This window comes from Nicotiana tabacum, chromosome 19, assembly GCF_000715075.1.
Source record: "Nicotiana tabacum cultivar K326 chromosome 19, ASM71507v2, whole genome shotgun sequence".
Lineage (NCBI taxonomy): Eukaryota > Viridiplantae > Streptophyta > Magnoliopsida > Solanales > Solanaceae > Nicotiana > Nicotiana tabacum.
The window spans coordinates 81091735-81107556 of NC_134098.1; the positions used below are offsets into that span (position 1 = coordinate 81091735).

General features: G+C 36.6%; 2 protein-coding genes across 5 annotated transcripts; one reads left to right on the forward strand and one right to left on the reverse strand.

The window, feature by feature from the left end:
- The first annotated feature begins 280 nt into the window (after positions 1–280).
- Positions 281–5544, forward strand: LOC107815806 (bifunctional phosphatase IMPL2, chloroplastic). 3 transcript variants are annotated; one of them, XM_016641440.2, is made up of 9 exons: positions 281–815; positions 917–995; positions 2783–2877; positions 2960–3009; positions 3881–4005; positions 4164–4230; positions 4639–4728; positions 5006–5117; positions 5236–5544. In XM_016641440.2, exons 1-9 carry the CDS (start codon positions 461–463, stop codon positions 5304–5306), a joined length of 1044 nt encoding a protein of 347 aa, XP_016496926.1. In that variant the 5' UTR covers positions 281–460; the 3' UTR covers positions 5307–5544. The 3 variants fall into 3 exon arrangements, 2 of the variants coding, with proteins under 2 accessions (XP_016496926.1, XP_016496927.1); XR_001654796.2 differs by having other exon boundaries at positions 284–815; positions 5043–5117; positions 5236–5376; XM_016641441.2 differs by lacking the exon at positions 5236–5544 and having other exon boundaries at positions 284–815; positions 4906–5020.
- Positions 5545–5622: 78 nt separating this feature from the next.
- LOC107815805 (26S proteasome regulatory subunit S10B homolog B) lies at positions 5623–10556 on the reverse strand. 2 transcript variants are annotated; one of them, XM_016641439.2, is made up of 10 exons: positions 10283–10556; positions 8536–8655; positions 7910–8046; positions 7644–7805; positions 7443–7529; positions 7273–7359; positions 7056–7193; positions 6451–6642; positions 6273–6371; positions 5623–5979 (listed from the first exon to the last, which is right to left on the reverse strand). In XM_016641439.2, exons 1-10 carry the CDS (start codon positions 10380–10382, stop codon positions 5905–5907), a joined length of 1197 nt encoding a protein of 398 aa, XP_016496925.1. In that variant the 5' UTR covers positions 10383–10556; the 3' UTR covers positions 5623–5904. The 2 variants fall into 2 exon arrangements, with proteins under 2 accessions (XP_016496925.1, XP_075094180.1); XM_075238079.1 differs by having other exon boundaries at positions 7910–8205; positions 10283–10533.
- Between the last annotated feature and the right edge of the window lie 5266 nt (positions 10557–15822).

Below are 15822 nucleotides of genomic sequence, written 5' to 3' on the forward strand. Positions count from 1 at the left end.
ATTTCAATTTTTATATTTCTCAGTTTGTGCCAAGTGAAATCACATATCCTTAAAATCACTTATAAATTTAATTGTTATCCGATTTTAAGGATAAACGAGATTAACACTGACGAGTTATTACCATCAATGAAAGAATTTATACTTATGCGACAAACTTGAAGAATTTAGTTAAGAAATTGGTATATTATGGAATCAGCTCTAAACTTTCAAGTAGAATGGATATTAAAGAAAGGGATACAGTATCTTTTTGATTTCATGTTAAACAGTTGGGCCGCACTGTATCTTGTGTGCTTGTAATTGCGGAGATAAATGACTCCACATCGGACGGTGGAAAAACACATCAGCTTCCATACTTCCCCTTTTACCAATACGCCGCTTTACGCCATCTGTGCTCACTCCCAACTCCCACCGATCTTTCTCTCGTGAAGCACTTCCTTTTCCCGCCTATTAAAACTCCTCAATGCAACTCCAAATGCTCTCTCAATCTCACTTCCTTTCTCTAAATCCCCGCACCTCTCTACCTCTTTCCTCATCAATCTCCGCCGTTAATAGCCGGAGAATCGTCTCCGATTCGCTTGCTTTTCCACATTCCGATACCAATTCGTTCGCAATCTCAAGCGGAGTCAAATTATCGTCGCCTACGATGACTTCGAATTGTATTCTCGCTAATCACGGAGATATTGCGGATTTAGGCATTGAGAACTCTGAGCTCGACAAATTTGCTGCTGTAGGTAACAAATTAGCTGATGCTGCTGGTGAAGTCATCCGCAAATATTTCCGGAAAAGCTTCGATATTCTCGATAAAGAAGATTCGAGTGAGTGTTTTGTTGATTTTAATTTACGCGGATAAATTGCTTGCGAATGTTAACTATCCGGAGATTTTTTTTCAAATGTTTGTGGAAATTTATGGTTAAAGGTCCGGTGACGATTGCTGATCAAGCGGCGGAGGAATCTATGGTGAAGATAATTCAAGAGAATTTCCCTTCCCATGCAATGTGAGTTAGTTTTTGCTCTCACTAGTTTTCTTATTGCTCGCTTTAATATCGCTATCTTTGTATACACTAACTAACAATGTAAAAATTCTTACCAGTGATTTTTATCATGTCATTTACTATTTTTATCTGATTAATAATTTATGTCTATCAAAAATATTACATGTAATTATTAATAGTGGCCTAATCGTGTAGATATTTTCTATGACGTCCGTGCATAGAACTTAGTCTCTCCATTTTTCACTTCTAATTGATCGATGAGTAGGCTTCCCCATTCGATTCACGCAGAGGCGGATCCAGGATTTGATGGCTACGGGTGCCACTATTTTAATGTAAAACGACCACTAGTGAAGAAGATTGAATTAGGGTGTACATTTAGTCGATTCGATCCGTTTTGGATTACTTTGGTTCGGTTCGATCCATTTTGAATTTATTCAATCCAATTTAAAATTTGTTTTATGCATAAACGAATATGTGATACACCCCTTCCATCTACATGTAGCTGATTAATATTATACTATGTCTTTGATGCATCACTATAAAAAAATTGTAATTAATAAAATAACATTATATGGATAAAAAGAAAATGATTAGATTATATCCATCCAAATAAAATACGAACATCCAGGAAAAGACAAAGGAAGTAAATATATAATATAAATAAATAATAAAATTGGAATTCTACAAGAAAACTGAATATTTAAGATGAAAAAAATAAGAGAAATTAACAAAAGGAACATAAATAATAAAATTGGATCTGTATAAGAAAAGTGAATATTTAAGATGAAACAAATAAGAGAAATTAACAAAAAGAACATAAAGAAAATAAAGGCTAAAAGGGAACAATGAGAGCATCTGGAGAGTGGATCCCGGGTGTTGTGCATGGAATTTCAGAACTTCAACCATGGCACCTTCAGTCATTTTGTGACTTGGGGTGCCACTTGTTCCTTATGTAGGCGTTTTTGTGGAAAATACTAGTATGTATATAAAACTTTATCTGAACGACCGGGTGGCATGCCACCCCCAATTCCATACATAGATCCGCCCCTGGATTCACGGAATGTGATTTTTTTGACAGCATTCGAGAGGAGTATTCCCTATTCCAATATGTGTGCATGTTAAAATTTTAAATTGAATGGCCTACGGATGGACCGACCATTTTCAGCTTGGCATTACTGTTGCTTTTAGCTCAGAATGGCTTATCTTAGTATGACGGTTAGCATATGATATTTGTCAACATAACCTCACACTCGCCATAGGGAAAGACCACTATCTCGTTGTGATTATGTACTTGCTGGAAAACTTATTTTTTCTGACATGCCATATCTCATTCTATCGAGAGCCGAAAGATAAATCGTCTAGAAAAAAGCGCAGGCAGTAAAGTTAAAATGGATCTTATTTGCTGAAAAGCTCCCGTGCTTTGAACTTTGATAAGACAGTAATAGAATACAAGTGAATTTTCCACAAATTTTAACTGGTAGCCCAGTCTATCTGCTTGTGTAGGATCGTCCTCGTGGTAGCTGAATACCATTCACTTTTAATTCGATGGGCACAAGTCAATGCAATTCTTATAGTTTTTGTTCTTGATATTCTGTATTGTGTCATCGCCAGTGTGTTGGAATAAAAATGGAAGGCTGTCTTTCAATGCCGTTGACTCCTTAAATCATTGGTCAAGAGTTAAAATGATGCTTTTCCTGATATCTATATTGGAGACCTTTTGTCTCTGTTTCATGTATTACACAATCTGTGTACGCTTGCTGAAAATCTGTGTTTAAACTGCTTGGTGATAGTTATGGAGAGGAGAAGGGATGGAGGTGTAAGGAGGAAATTGCAGAGTATGTTTGGGTTTTAGATCCAATAGATGGGACGAAGAGTTTCATTACAGGTACCTGCTTGTCTTTCCCATATCAACTCTGTTTAACTTGTAGTTCAAATATTCATGAATCAGTATACTTTTTGCTTACCAGGGAAACCCTTGTTTGGCACTCTTATTGCTCTGTTGTACAAAGGTAAACCGGTATGAATCGCTAGCCAGTTGATTTTATTTTTATCATTAATAAGCCTTGTTTGCTATTAGATCAATGAAAGCTTGCTTATTACTACTGTCAACTATCAATTTTTCTCCAAAACTTCATTCGTGTCGACAGTGTTTGCTAGTTGGAAATCCAAGGGTTATTTTACACTAAAACAGCGTCTGTTGGCATACTTTTGATTTTCTAACTGTAGCTAAGAAAATTTGCTCTTGGCAGAAGACATCGGGTATAACTTATAAAAAAGGAAACGGAGATAGATACTCATGCACTTATAAACCAAAAATAACAGCAAAAGGGGAAATTTGAGGTTCTCATGTAGACTCTGCCTAAATGTCTACAAGAGATTTTCTGTACCAAATACAATTGAATATCCATATTGAGAACATGCTTAATCGCCTCTTTATTTCATTTCCCTCACAACAGTGAAGTCCTAGATCACTTGGTTCATGCATGGTTCCTGTATGCATTACTCATTTGGTTCTATACCTGTATATGTTTTCCCTCTTCTTGAAGGGCGAAAGGTCTGATGCCTGAGTTGGAATATTGATGTCTGTTTAAGAAATTAGCAATATAACATAGGTGCTTTTGCCTTTTTGATTTCTTAATAGCTGTGAACATAATATTATATCTATGCTTTCTTTCCTTAGTGCCATATGGGATCACTTGTGTTAGTAATATTGTGTTCGACTCTGGAACCACCTCATTTAACTTTCTCATGTTGTAATGAAAGTTCCAGCCTAGGATACTATCTTTAATCTCCTTATATTATGCTCCCGTAGACTGTTAGACACATATGCAGATAAACTGTGTTTTCAAAAGTTTGTCTATGTGATTTCTTCATTCATGCTTTTCCAGATTCTTGGCATTATTGACCAGCCTGTACTGAAAGAGAGGTGGACTGGTTTAAGTGGGCGGCGCACTAGCTTGAATGGGCAAGAAATCTCCACTCGCAGTTGTTCAAGTCTTTCAAAGGCCTACCTGTACGTTGCTCCTTGGAACCTTTTCAGTTTTCTCTATAAAAGATAGAACATTGTTATTCACCTTCAAGTACTTGTATTCTGTGTATATGTTCAATTTCTCAGGGTTATCAAAAGTGTGCTACATCTACTTCTCATTTTCATTCTTTCTTCAAGTTCAGGTACACTACTAGCCCACATTTGTTCGAAGGCGACGCCGAGCTTGCCTTTGCTCGTGTTAGAAGCAAGGTATGTAATTCTATGGCCAAAAAATCATTGGATAGAGTTCTAGCTAATGTGCAATAAAGATAGCAAAAACTAGGGAATGAGTGCAATGAGAAGATCTGAGTAGGGAAGAAACTGAAGAAGAAGAAGAGAGAATGAATAAGTTTCACTCTCTTTCCTCCACTATGAATTCTTTATCTCTTTTCACATCTTAAGAATAGTCTTTTATTTTTTATCGCTTTTTGGTGCACTTATATAGCTCCTACTTGTGTAGAAGATTGGGCGTCTTTTGCAGAGAATCATGTTTTGATATAAATTCTCTACTTCTTGGTATACTTCTTGTATACGGGAGTTTTTTCTCCCTTTTGATTAATACAATTTACCTTATAAAAAAAAATGAATTCTTATCTCTTCCCTCTACATTTGTTACAGGTGAAAGTTCCACTGTATGGATGTGATTGCTATGCTTATGCCCTATTGGCTTCTGGATTTGTGGATCTTGTAATAGAGTCTGGTCTTAAGGTCAGCTACTCACTCCTTGCAACCTAGAATAATAAAGATATGATTTTTACTTCCCCAAATGTGCATATTGAGCTTTTTCCCTCCTTATAGAGGACAGCTAGCGTCTCTTTGGTTATGTCCAACATTACCAACTGATTGAAACTTCGGTATATACCCTGCCTGATAATATTGGTGCAGGGGCGAAAATTTCGCTGTTTTACTTCCCTCAGCCAGTGACATTAAATTGCTTTTTTGGTTTTCACAATCTCTATGCTGAGTTAAAAACAAAAAATTCCAGCCATACGACATCCTCTCACTTATACCAGTAATAGAAGGTGCCGGAGGAATTATAACCGACTGGAAAGGACAACAACTTACTTGGGAAGCTTCTGCTGGTTCACCAGCCACAAGTAATTCTTATCACTGTTCTCATTAAAAAATATCATTTCATATACACAACCTAACCATGCATGTCTGAAAATATGTCCCAAGTCGATATGTGAATTAAATTCGGTGTTCAATTGGCAGGTTTCAATGTAGTGGCAGCAGGTGATAGACAAGTTCACCAGCAAGCTGTGGATGCATTGCAGTGGCAGTAGGCGCAGCAATATTTCAATTTATGTAGTTGAAGTTGTTCATGGAGGAGATTAAGAAACAAAGGGATCTCATTGCATAGGCTTAACTCCCTTGGGCGTACATGAATGCTATTAAATATTTTCGACCTAGACTCTAGGTTAATTTAAATTGTTAAACTGAATTATGGTAGTCCACTGTTGTAACCTCACACTGTTAATTGGTTCATCTGACTAATTGACTACTTGGCTTTTCCTGTTCTCAGTCACGTTATTTGATGTCAAAAATTCGATTGGATCCCTCTGCTGTATTGAGTACCACAGCCTATATACCACCTGAGGATCAAAGTTAAACGTCTGTTTTTCTTTAAGGATCTAAGGCCAATCATAATTCAGTACATAGAAACGCAAATACAGCAAATAAACATCCACCATGTATCTTCTATTCTGCCATCCTTCAACGGATGTGAAATAAAACTCAGTAGAGGCAGCTGCTTTTAGGGAAAGGGGTGGCTGCTTTACATAATCTAAAATACAGAATAAACAAATCTCAAATGGCACAAGCACAGTAAAGCGAAGATCGCGTCCAGTTGTGTCATTTGGTCCGAGGCCCTTGCACCCGCGCTTATTCCTTACCAAAATCAGCACTGTAGTGAGCACTTGATTCAAGTTTCTTTGCTTCATTCAGTTTCCTTACCGCCTACAGGAAAATGAAGATAGAATAGGAAGAAAGAATTTAGGAACACAAAAAAGAAAAAGTAACAAAGTAGAAGCAACAACGCATCTCGAGTAGTTGTAAAAATCTAAAACCAGAGTGCTTCACATGATAAGACGCGTGTAGATTAACTATGAGTCAGTACATTACTCTTTTAACAAGCACCAACACTTTGGTAGCGTGAAGAACTCTATAGGGTGAAACTCAAAGAAAAGCCAGGCAGTGAAATTAAAAATTACCACTTTGCTAACAGAAATCTTGGAAAAGAAGACCAATACCTTCATGAAATCCTCATGGATGACATAATCACGCTCTGCACGAATTGCAGACATACCGGCTTCAGTGCAAACATTCCGCAGATCAGCCCCATTAAAACCCTGAGGATAAAAAATGGTGTCAGAAATTGACGCGACAAAAGTGATATAATAGTTTTTCATGTTAGCATCATTAACCCACCTCAGCAAGCTTGACAACAGCCTCATAATCAATTTCACCATGTTTGGCTATCCCAGCAGCATGGATCTTGAGGACTTCCATTCTTGATTGTTCATTAGGCAATGGTATCTCTATCTTTCTATCTAACCGACCAGGGCGAAGAAGAGCTGGGTCCAAAACATCGGGTCTATTTGTTGCCATAATCATTTTTACCTGAAAAAAATAATTAAGATTAAAACAACACAGGCAAACAGACAATATCCCAACCCCGTCTTATGCATTCTGCTCTTTCCTAGGAGTATGTTCAAATAATTTGAATTCCGCGCCTAAAACTAAAAAGTAAAAAGATATGTACTAATCAAAAGTAGAATCTGAACTTGGATGTCACTTTTACTCCCCTTCAGGTGGAAAACCTACAGATAGGTTATTTAAAGGGTGCATCATTTTATGCACAGATTCTAACATTAGGATACCATAAAACAACTTACCTTTCCTTCCTTAATCAGCATATTTAATCAAACTTGAAGAATTCAAAGAGACTGAGTATGAAGGATGCACATCATAGATCGTGGACTATGGAACAAATCCCAAAACATTAGAAACATACATTTAAGATAAATCTATACCTTGCCGAGCTGGTCGAATCCATCCAACTGATTAAGCAACTCCATGAGCGTTCTTTGAATTTCACGGTCTGCACTTGTTCCCTCGCTAAAACGACGTCCACCAATTGCATCAATCTCATCCATGAAAATGATGCAAGGCTACAAAAAAAGACAACGATACTCAGAAATTTTATGGCACCTCCAGGAATCAACAGTCACATGCAATTGAAGTCCTTACTTGGTGATCACGAGCATAATTAAACATTTCCCGGATTAATCTTGCACTCTCACCTATGTACTTATCAATAATGGCACTTGATACAACCTGCAGCAATCACCAATTATAAAAGCCCACACTGTGAGATGCTATTAGACAGGAGGATATATCTAAAACTCTAGTACTCTAACCTTTAAGAAATTGGCGTCTATATTGCTAGCGATTGCTCTTGCTAACAATGTCTTGCCCGTTCCAGGCGGCCCATAGAGAAGAACACCCTGAGACAGAAACGTTGGTTGCTTCAGAAGCAATATTAAAAGCAAAAGTGATCTTTGCCATGCTGACAAACTTAAAAGAATCTGTAAAACACAAGATTAAGTTGAAAGATTCACCTTTGGAGGCTTAATCCCAACCCGAAGGAAAAGCTCGGGGTTCATTAGAGGTAACTCTATGGATTCTCTCAGCTCCCTGATCTGATCTGACAGTCCACCTACCGCGGAGTAACTTATGTTACCAGGATCTTCATGAAGCATGTTGTGTACTACAGGATCAACCTGTCATTAATTTCTCAACATAAGGAAATTGGGAACGGACGAATATTATATTTTAAACATAAACCAAAACATTTGGCGCTTGCAAGCAAACAATAACTACTGACTTCACGGGGGAGTGCTCGCATAATTGTAAGCGTCGTCATATCGAGAACCACTCTGGTGCCTGAAGTCAGTTTTTCCTTGTCCACTTTACTGCGACAGCCGACCACATACCTTGGGCCGCTGCTAGCTTTAACTATCACTGATACGGTAATGGAAAAAACTGGTTAGTCCCATGAATTTCTTCCACTTCCTTAACAACTTCTTTCATGTCAAAAGCAGTGTTGTCAAAGGGGCGCATAAATCACGCTTATCGCACCAAGGCTTTAACGCATACTTTTCCTTACCAATGAGTGTAATCCTGAAAAGGCGACATTAAACAATTGATATTTCACTTTATCGTAATTTATTTTCCAATTTCTTTGTCCATATATTTGCTATTCATGCTTATAATTATTAGTCTTAGACTACATATACATATTTTTACTTTTTCTCCGGTTGCGCCTTTTTTCATTAAAGCCCACACATTATTTGCGCTTTGCGCTTAAAGCCCCAACGGACCTTAGAGCTTTTTTGCGCCTTTGATAACACTGGTCAAAAGAAAAGGAAAGAAACCACAACTTTGTGGTCAATAGCACATTCCGAGGAGTAAAAAACTAAATGAATATTAGTCAAGATAAAGGGTACTTACAACGCTCATTATCTAGAGGTCTGAGCACTTCTCCTATGATCTGTCCAACACTCTGAAGAGACTTTAAATCATCTTCGGTTTTAGCATATTCTTTTTTGGTAGCCCGCAAGTTTTCTCTCACTGAGCAGAGCAACTTTATAATCAGGAGAAGCAATAGAATAAGAGAAGATAAAAACAATATGAATACTATGAGGCTTTGTAGACCACGAATTTAAGTTGCTTATCAGCTCATAGAAAAACAAGTTAACAGATGGAACAAATAATAAAGTACAGATAAAATGTATCACTAGCCTCATGATCACTTATAAAAAATAATATGCTCTAATTTATGCTCTAATATTTTCCCTCTCAATCTCTGATGTATCACAGGCAAGGTCGCAAACTCCAAGAAACTAAGGACACAGTAACAGAGAATATGGTGAGAGACCACATACATAAGCTCCAATTTCCAAATGAGAAGCATTGGTTTATCAGAGTTTGATTTGAGATCTGTAATGAATATGTCAACCAAGAAACGAGATAGCTACACCATCCTTTATGAATAAAGGGATAGATTTATTCATAAGATTATAATATTTCAAAGCATGCATAAATAAATCATCAGGCTATAGTTTGTTGGCTGATGAAGGTATGACAACCCCGACCCAGCAGCACTTGTACTTGTGGTGTTGAGACTTGAGAGGCATTTAGTGAAGAACAGATCTAAAAAATGGAAAGACCAGAAGGATTGGCACAATCTAGTCAATGGTTTTGCGCATAAAAAAATGTTGATTATCAGAACAGGAATCCATTGTCCATCGAGCAAGAATTGTTGATAACGAAGAAAAGATATGTAGCAACTATCATTTGCAAGATCGAATCTTTATGAAACCTTCTACATTAGGTTACATTAAATTATATAGGCCACCATGTTTTACCCCGAACCTTGAAAATTCACACATATGTATTAAGTTCCCAAAATCATATAGTATATATACATACATGTGTGTGTGTGTGTGTGTGTGCGCGCACGTGCGCACATATGCAAAAAAGGACTTAAGCCAAGATACTATGATACATCATATGAGGTAAGGAATAATGAGTAACAATTTAGAATTTTAGAAGTCAGAATCTGTATAAAGGAAGTGACTTTTACACATAGTTTAACGGATTTGTTCACTTGCATTGGCTTCTTATTTGCTGTTCAACACTTTAATCTTTAAAAGTTCTTCCTAAAATTAAAATACAAACTCACCCGCTCCTATGCTTATCATCTGTCTACTCACCTGAAGCAAGTGAAAAGCACAATTATTGGCTGATATACGCATTTGAATTGTTGGAAGTGCAACATAGAACCTTATAGATTCTTATACCATTCAATGAAACTCGACGCGTTCTCTATTATTATTGTTCTTTTCATGTAATGCTTAATTTCAACATGAAGCAATCACATTTTAATGCACATTGTCATAACCATGGCAATACAATAAATCTCACACAAGTATCAGGCGGGTTCAAACATATAAGAATTTAAACTCTTAACATATCAACAATTGCTGCATCGACTTTCTGCATAGAACATACAGTATCTAATCGCATAGAAGAACAAAAGTTATATGCATCGAACTGAAGAATTATTAACCTAATCTACCTCATTTAGGAGTAAATAATTCTATAAATTGATGATATTGAACATACAAAAACACTAGAGCAAACCGAAATCAATATCAATTATTAGATCACTAGGGTTTAAGATTGAGAATGTGACCTGTCCGAACACGAGCATCAAGCTCCTTGTGCTGAAGGAGCTTCTTCCGATAGTCGGCGAGTGCCGTACGGCGTCGGGCGGCTTCTTCTTCGGTAGACATAACGGAATTTGCTCAAAGATCTGTGGAAACTGCTTTCTGATATCGGTGGTGAACAACTCTCAACTTGAGAACCAAGAAATGTATAGATCCCTTGTTCGGAAAGTACAATACTTTGAGCACACCGTTGCTATTAATTATTATTCCGACGTATAGTAGGGGAAGACGTACAGGGCCAACTTCTTGTGCTCAGGGAAGTCATCTTTATTCAAGCCCAATTAGGTATCTGAGCCCAATAACTAAAGTTAAAAGAAGGACAAATTATACATTTGGCTATAATACTTTAATATACAAAAATATACTTTTGATGGCTATTATTTTTTAGAGCGGATATACTATGTAGTTTTCCCTTAAAAGAACCCACCAAGTATTCTCAATAAAATACATTAACTGCTTCAGTTTAACCGGGATCTTTGCACAAATAGCCGGCCTAATTCACTGTCCACCTTTTCTATCTGATATACGTAGAATATGCATTGATTATACACGATTATACATATATTATATATTTACGGCTATTTTTAGTTTAAGCAGTTGGATGTGCAGCTATTTAGGTTAGTTATTTTTCAAAAAATAAATTAGACTTCAAACACAATTATTTCGATAGCAGTAAATTATGTTTCACAATTAATAAAATAGTTTGTTATGACGTTCCTAGAGACCGTTAAGATTGGAGTTCATAACACCAAAGTTGAACTATGATCACTCCATTTTATCCCTTAAAATAAAAAAAGAGGCAAGTGCATACTATTTAGATATTAGTCAATACTTATTTTGTCCTGAAATTTTAATTTCAGAAAAATTTTGTCCCCGAAATTTGAACTGAAAAACTAAATTTCAGAATGCACTAGCTAAATCTTAAATAGCAGCCCTTTAGAGTGGCTATCTAGGGTCATTGCTACAAAAAAAAGATGGAGTTAAAAACTTAAAAGTGTTATGAAAATAATTATATTGTGGATGTCTAGCAGCTGATGCAGGCAGGTTGCAAGCAGCTCAATGAAATGATTTGCAGGAGCTTCTTATTAAACAGGCAGGTTGCAAGCAGCTCATGCAGACAACTTACAAGCAGCTAAAGAAAAGCCTTGCAACTGCTTCCTGAAAAGCCTCGCAGCTGCTTCCTTTCTTCTATAAATAGAGGAGTTTCCAGTTCATTATGTACATAAGTTTGAAGTTTGAATAATATATCAGTTTCTCTCTATACTTGTCTTTACTTTACAGTCTTTATTTTATAACACGTTATCAGCACGAGACTCTCTCATCTCGAGAAAATACTTTGAAAGTATCAGAGGTACGAACTTTCTTTTTCTAAATAATGTCAAATCTTTCTAAACTTGAGTTTGTAGCCCTGGATATATCGGGAAAAATCTACATGTCATGGGTGCTTGATGCCGAAATTCATCTTGATGCGATGGGTCTGGCAGACACCATCAAAGATAAAAACCAGGCATCAAACCAAGACCGTGCCAAAGCAATGATATTCCTACGCCATCACCTTGATGAGGGCCTGAAAATGGAATATCTTACTGTTAAAGATCCAGTCATACTGTGAAATAATTTGAAAGATAGATATGACCACCTGAAGATGGTCGTTCTTCCACAGGCACGTTATGATTGGACTCATCTAAGGCTACAAGATTTTAAATCTATCAGTGAGTATAATTCTTCTATGTTCAGAATTATTTCCCAATTGAAATTATGTGGTGATAATATTACTGATCATGATATGTTGGAGAAAACTTTCACCACTTTTCATGCCTCGAATATGCTCCTGCAGCAGCAATATCGAGAGATGAGATTCAAAAAGTATTCTGAACTTATCTCACATCTTCTTGTAGCCGAGCAACATAATGGGCTATTAATGAAAAATTATGAAAGCCGACCTACTAGTTCTTATCCATTCCCTGAAGTGAATGAGACGAACTTCCACCAAGCTAAGCGTGGAAGAGGACGTGGCCCCAGTCGTGGTCATGGTCGTGGTCGGGGAGGAAACTCTAATCGTGGTAATAATAATACACCAAAGAACCCTCCTCACCACCAGCAGTGGAAAAGGAATGAACAAAAGCATGAAGCAGTGCAAGAAGCAAAGAAAAATGCTGAAGCAAATTTTATTTCTGAAGATAATTTAGACTTCATGCATTTGGATGTAGCTGATTATTTTGCACTCCCAGAAGGAGAAACAAGTCATGTGATCGGTAGTGAATCTGTAGAAATGTAAATATTTTAATTTTTGTTGTTTGTAGTAGATAGTATGGTTATGTAATTATTGTACATAAATAAAAATTATGCTTTGAAAATAATGTTTACTATCATATTTATTTTGTTTATGTCATTTTGAAGAATATGGATAATCCTCAAATTATATTTGGATCAAAGCCCAATCATGAAGATATTTGTGTAATTGATAGTGGAATAACTCATGCCATATTCAAAGATCAGAAATACTTTTCTTATTTGCATAAGGAAAAAGCAAATATTTCTACAATTTTTGGTAATATAAGTTTGATTGAAGGCTCCGGAAGAGCTACTGTATTTGTGCCTAAGGGAACAAAACTTATTATCGACACTGCATTGTTCTCCTCCAAGTCCCGAAGAAACTTGTTGAGTTTTATAGATATCCGCCGAAATGAATATCATGCTGAGACAATAGATGAAATGAACGTGGAATATCTTTGTATTACAAAGAATATTTTTGGCCAGAAATGCATTGTAAAAAAGTTACCAACTTTATCTTCTGGCTTATACTATTCAAAGATTAGTACAGTTGAAGCACATTCTATCGTAAACCAGAAGTTTACTGATTCTAATACTTTTGTGCTTTGGCATGGCTGTTTGGGCCATCCTGGATCAATAATGATGAGACGAATTACTGAAAATTTGAGTGGGCATCCATTAAAGAACCTGGAGATTCTTACAAATGATGAATTTTCTTGTAATACTTGTTATCAAGGCAAAATGATCACTAGACCATCACCAATGAAGGTTGGCATTGAGTCCCCTGCCTTTTAAGAACGTATACATGGGGATATATGTGGACTTATTCACCCACCAAGTGGGCTGTTTAGATATTTTATGGTCCTAATAGATGCATCTTCAAGATGGTCTCATGTGTGCCTACTATCATCTCGTAACGTGGCGTTTGCAAAGTTATTAGCCCAAATAATTCGATTAAGGGCACAATTCCCAGATTATCCTATAAAGGCTATTCGCCTTGATAATGTTGGAGAATTCTCATCTCAAGCTTTTGATAATTACTGTCTATCAGTTGGGATAAAAGTTGAACATCCGGTAGCTTATGTTCATACTCAAAATGGCCTTGCAGAGTCATTTATTAAACGACTGCAATTGATAGCAAGACCACTACTTATGAAAACAAAATTGCCCACTACTGTTTGGGGCCATGCTATCTTGCACGCAGCATCACTTATCCGTCTCAGACCAACACATTATAATAAATATTCTCCGTCACAATTAGTTTTTGGTCATGAACCAAATATTGCCCATCTACGAATTTTTGGATGTGCTGTATATGTGCCAGTAGCACCACCACAGCGCAGTAAGATGGGCCCCCAAAGAAGGTTAGGAATATATATTGGGTTTGAATCACCCTCTATTATTCGCTATCTTGAACCATTGACGGAAGATTTATTTACTGCTCGATTTGCAGATTGTCGATTTGATGAAATAAATTTCCCACAATTAGGGGGAGAGAAAAAGGAAATCAAAAGAGAAATTGTGTGAAAAGTTTCATCATTATCTCACTTTGACCCACGTACCCATATATGTAATCAGGAGGTCCAGAAGATCATCCATTTACAAAATATAGCAAATCAAATGCCAGACGCATTTACTGATTTGAAAAGGATAACTAAGTCGCATATCCCTGCAGAGAATGTGCCTATCCGAATTGATGTCCCAGCAGGACCATCTACTAGCATGAGAGCTAGTGAACCTAAAGCACGCCTGAAGTGTGGTAGACCTTTGGGTTCTAAGGATTGAAATCCTAGAAAAAGAAAATCGACAAATGATCAAAATGATATTATGAAGGGATCTCCTGAAGAGACCCAAGATCTGATTAGTTGTGAGATTCCTGAAGAAATCAATGAACCCGAGACTTAAGTGAGTGAGGAACTTTTAATAAGTTCTACAGGTGATGGGATTAATTTAAATCGATCTGAAATAGTGGTGGATAATATTTTTGCATATAATATTACACTTAACATTATGCAAGATAGTGAGAATCTTGAACCCTGATCTGTCGAAGAATGTCGATAAAAATCTGATTGGCCAAAATGACAAGAGTCAATTCAATCGGAATTGAAGTCACTTGCTAAAAGAGAGCTCTTTGGACCAGTAGTCCAAACACCTACTTGTATAAAGCCAGTTGGTCATAAATGGGTTTTTGCGCGAAAAATGAATGACAAAAATGAAGTTGAAAGACACAAGGCTCGCCTTGTTGCACAAGGATTCTCACAACGACCTGGAATCGATTATGAAGAAACATATTCACCAATTATGGATGCTATAACATTTCGATATCTCTTCAGTTTAGCCTTACGTGAAAGGCTTGAAATACATCTAATGGATATGGTTATAGCTTATCTATACGGGTCACTTGATAATGAAATTTACATGAAAATCCCTGAAGGATTTAAAATGCCTGAAACATATTCAAAATCTCGGGAAATGTACTCAATCGGATTACAAAGATCTTTGTACGGTTTAAAATAATCTGGACGCATGTGGTATAATCGCCTCAGTAAATATTTGCTGAAAGAGGGTTACATAAATAATGTTATTTGTCCATGTATTTTTATTTAAAAAAAACGTCTTCAGAATTTGTTATACTTGCTGTTTATGTTGATGACATAAATCTTGTTGGAACTTCAGAAGAGCTCCAAAAGGCAATTGAATATCTTAAGAAAGAATTTGAGATGAAAGATCTTGGAAAGACAAAACTTTGCCTTGGTCTGTAAATTGAACATTTAGCAGACGGGATCTTTATCCATCAATATGCCTATACAAAAAAGGTCTTAAAACGCTTTTACATGGACAAAGCGCACCCATTGAGTATACCAATGATTGTTCGATCACTTGAAGTGAATAAAGATTTGTTCCGACCTTCAGAAGAGGATGAGGAACTCCTTGGTCTCGAAGTACCCTATCTCAGTGCAATTGGTGCACTAACGTATCTTGCTAATGCTACAAGGCCTGACATAGCATTTTGTGTTAATTTACTAGCAAGATATAGTTCTTCTCTTACACGGAGACATTGGAATGGGATTAAGCATATATTGCGATATTTAAAGGGAACTCTTGATATGAGTTTGTTTTATACTAACAAAGATAGTGCAGATCTTGTTGGTTATGCAGATGCAGGTTATGTATCTGATCCCCATAAAGCTAGATCTCAAATCGGGTACGTTTTTACATGTGGAGGTACTAT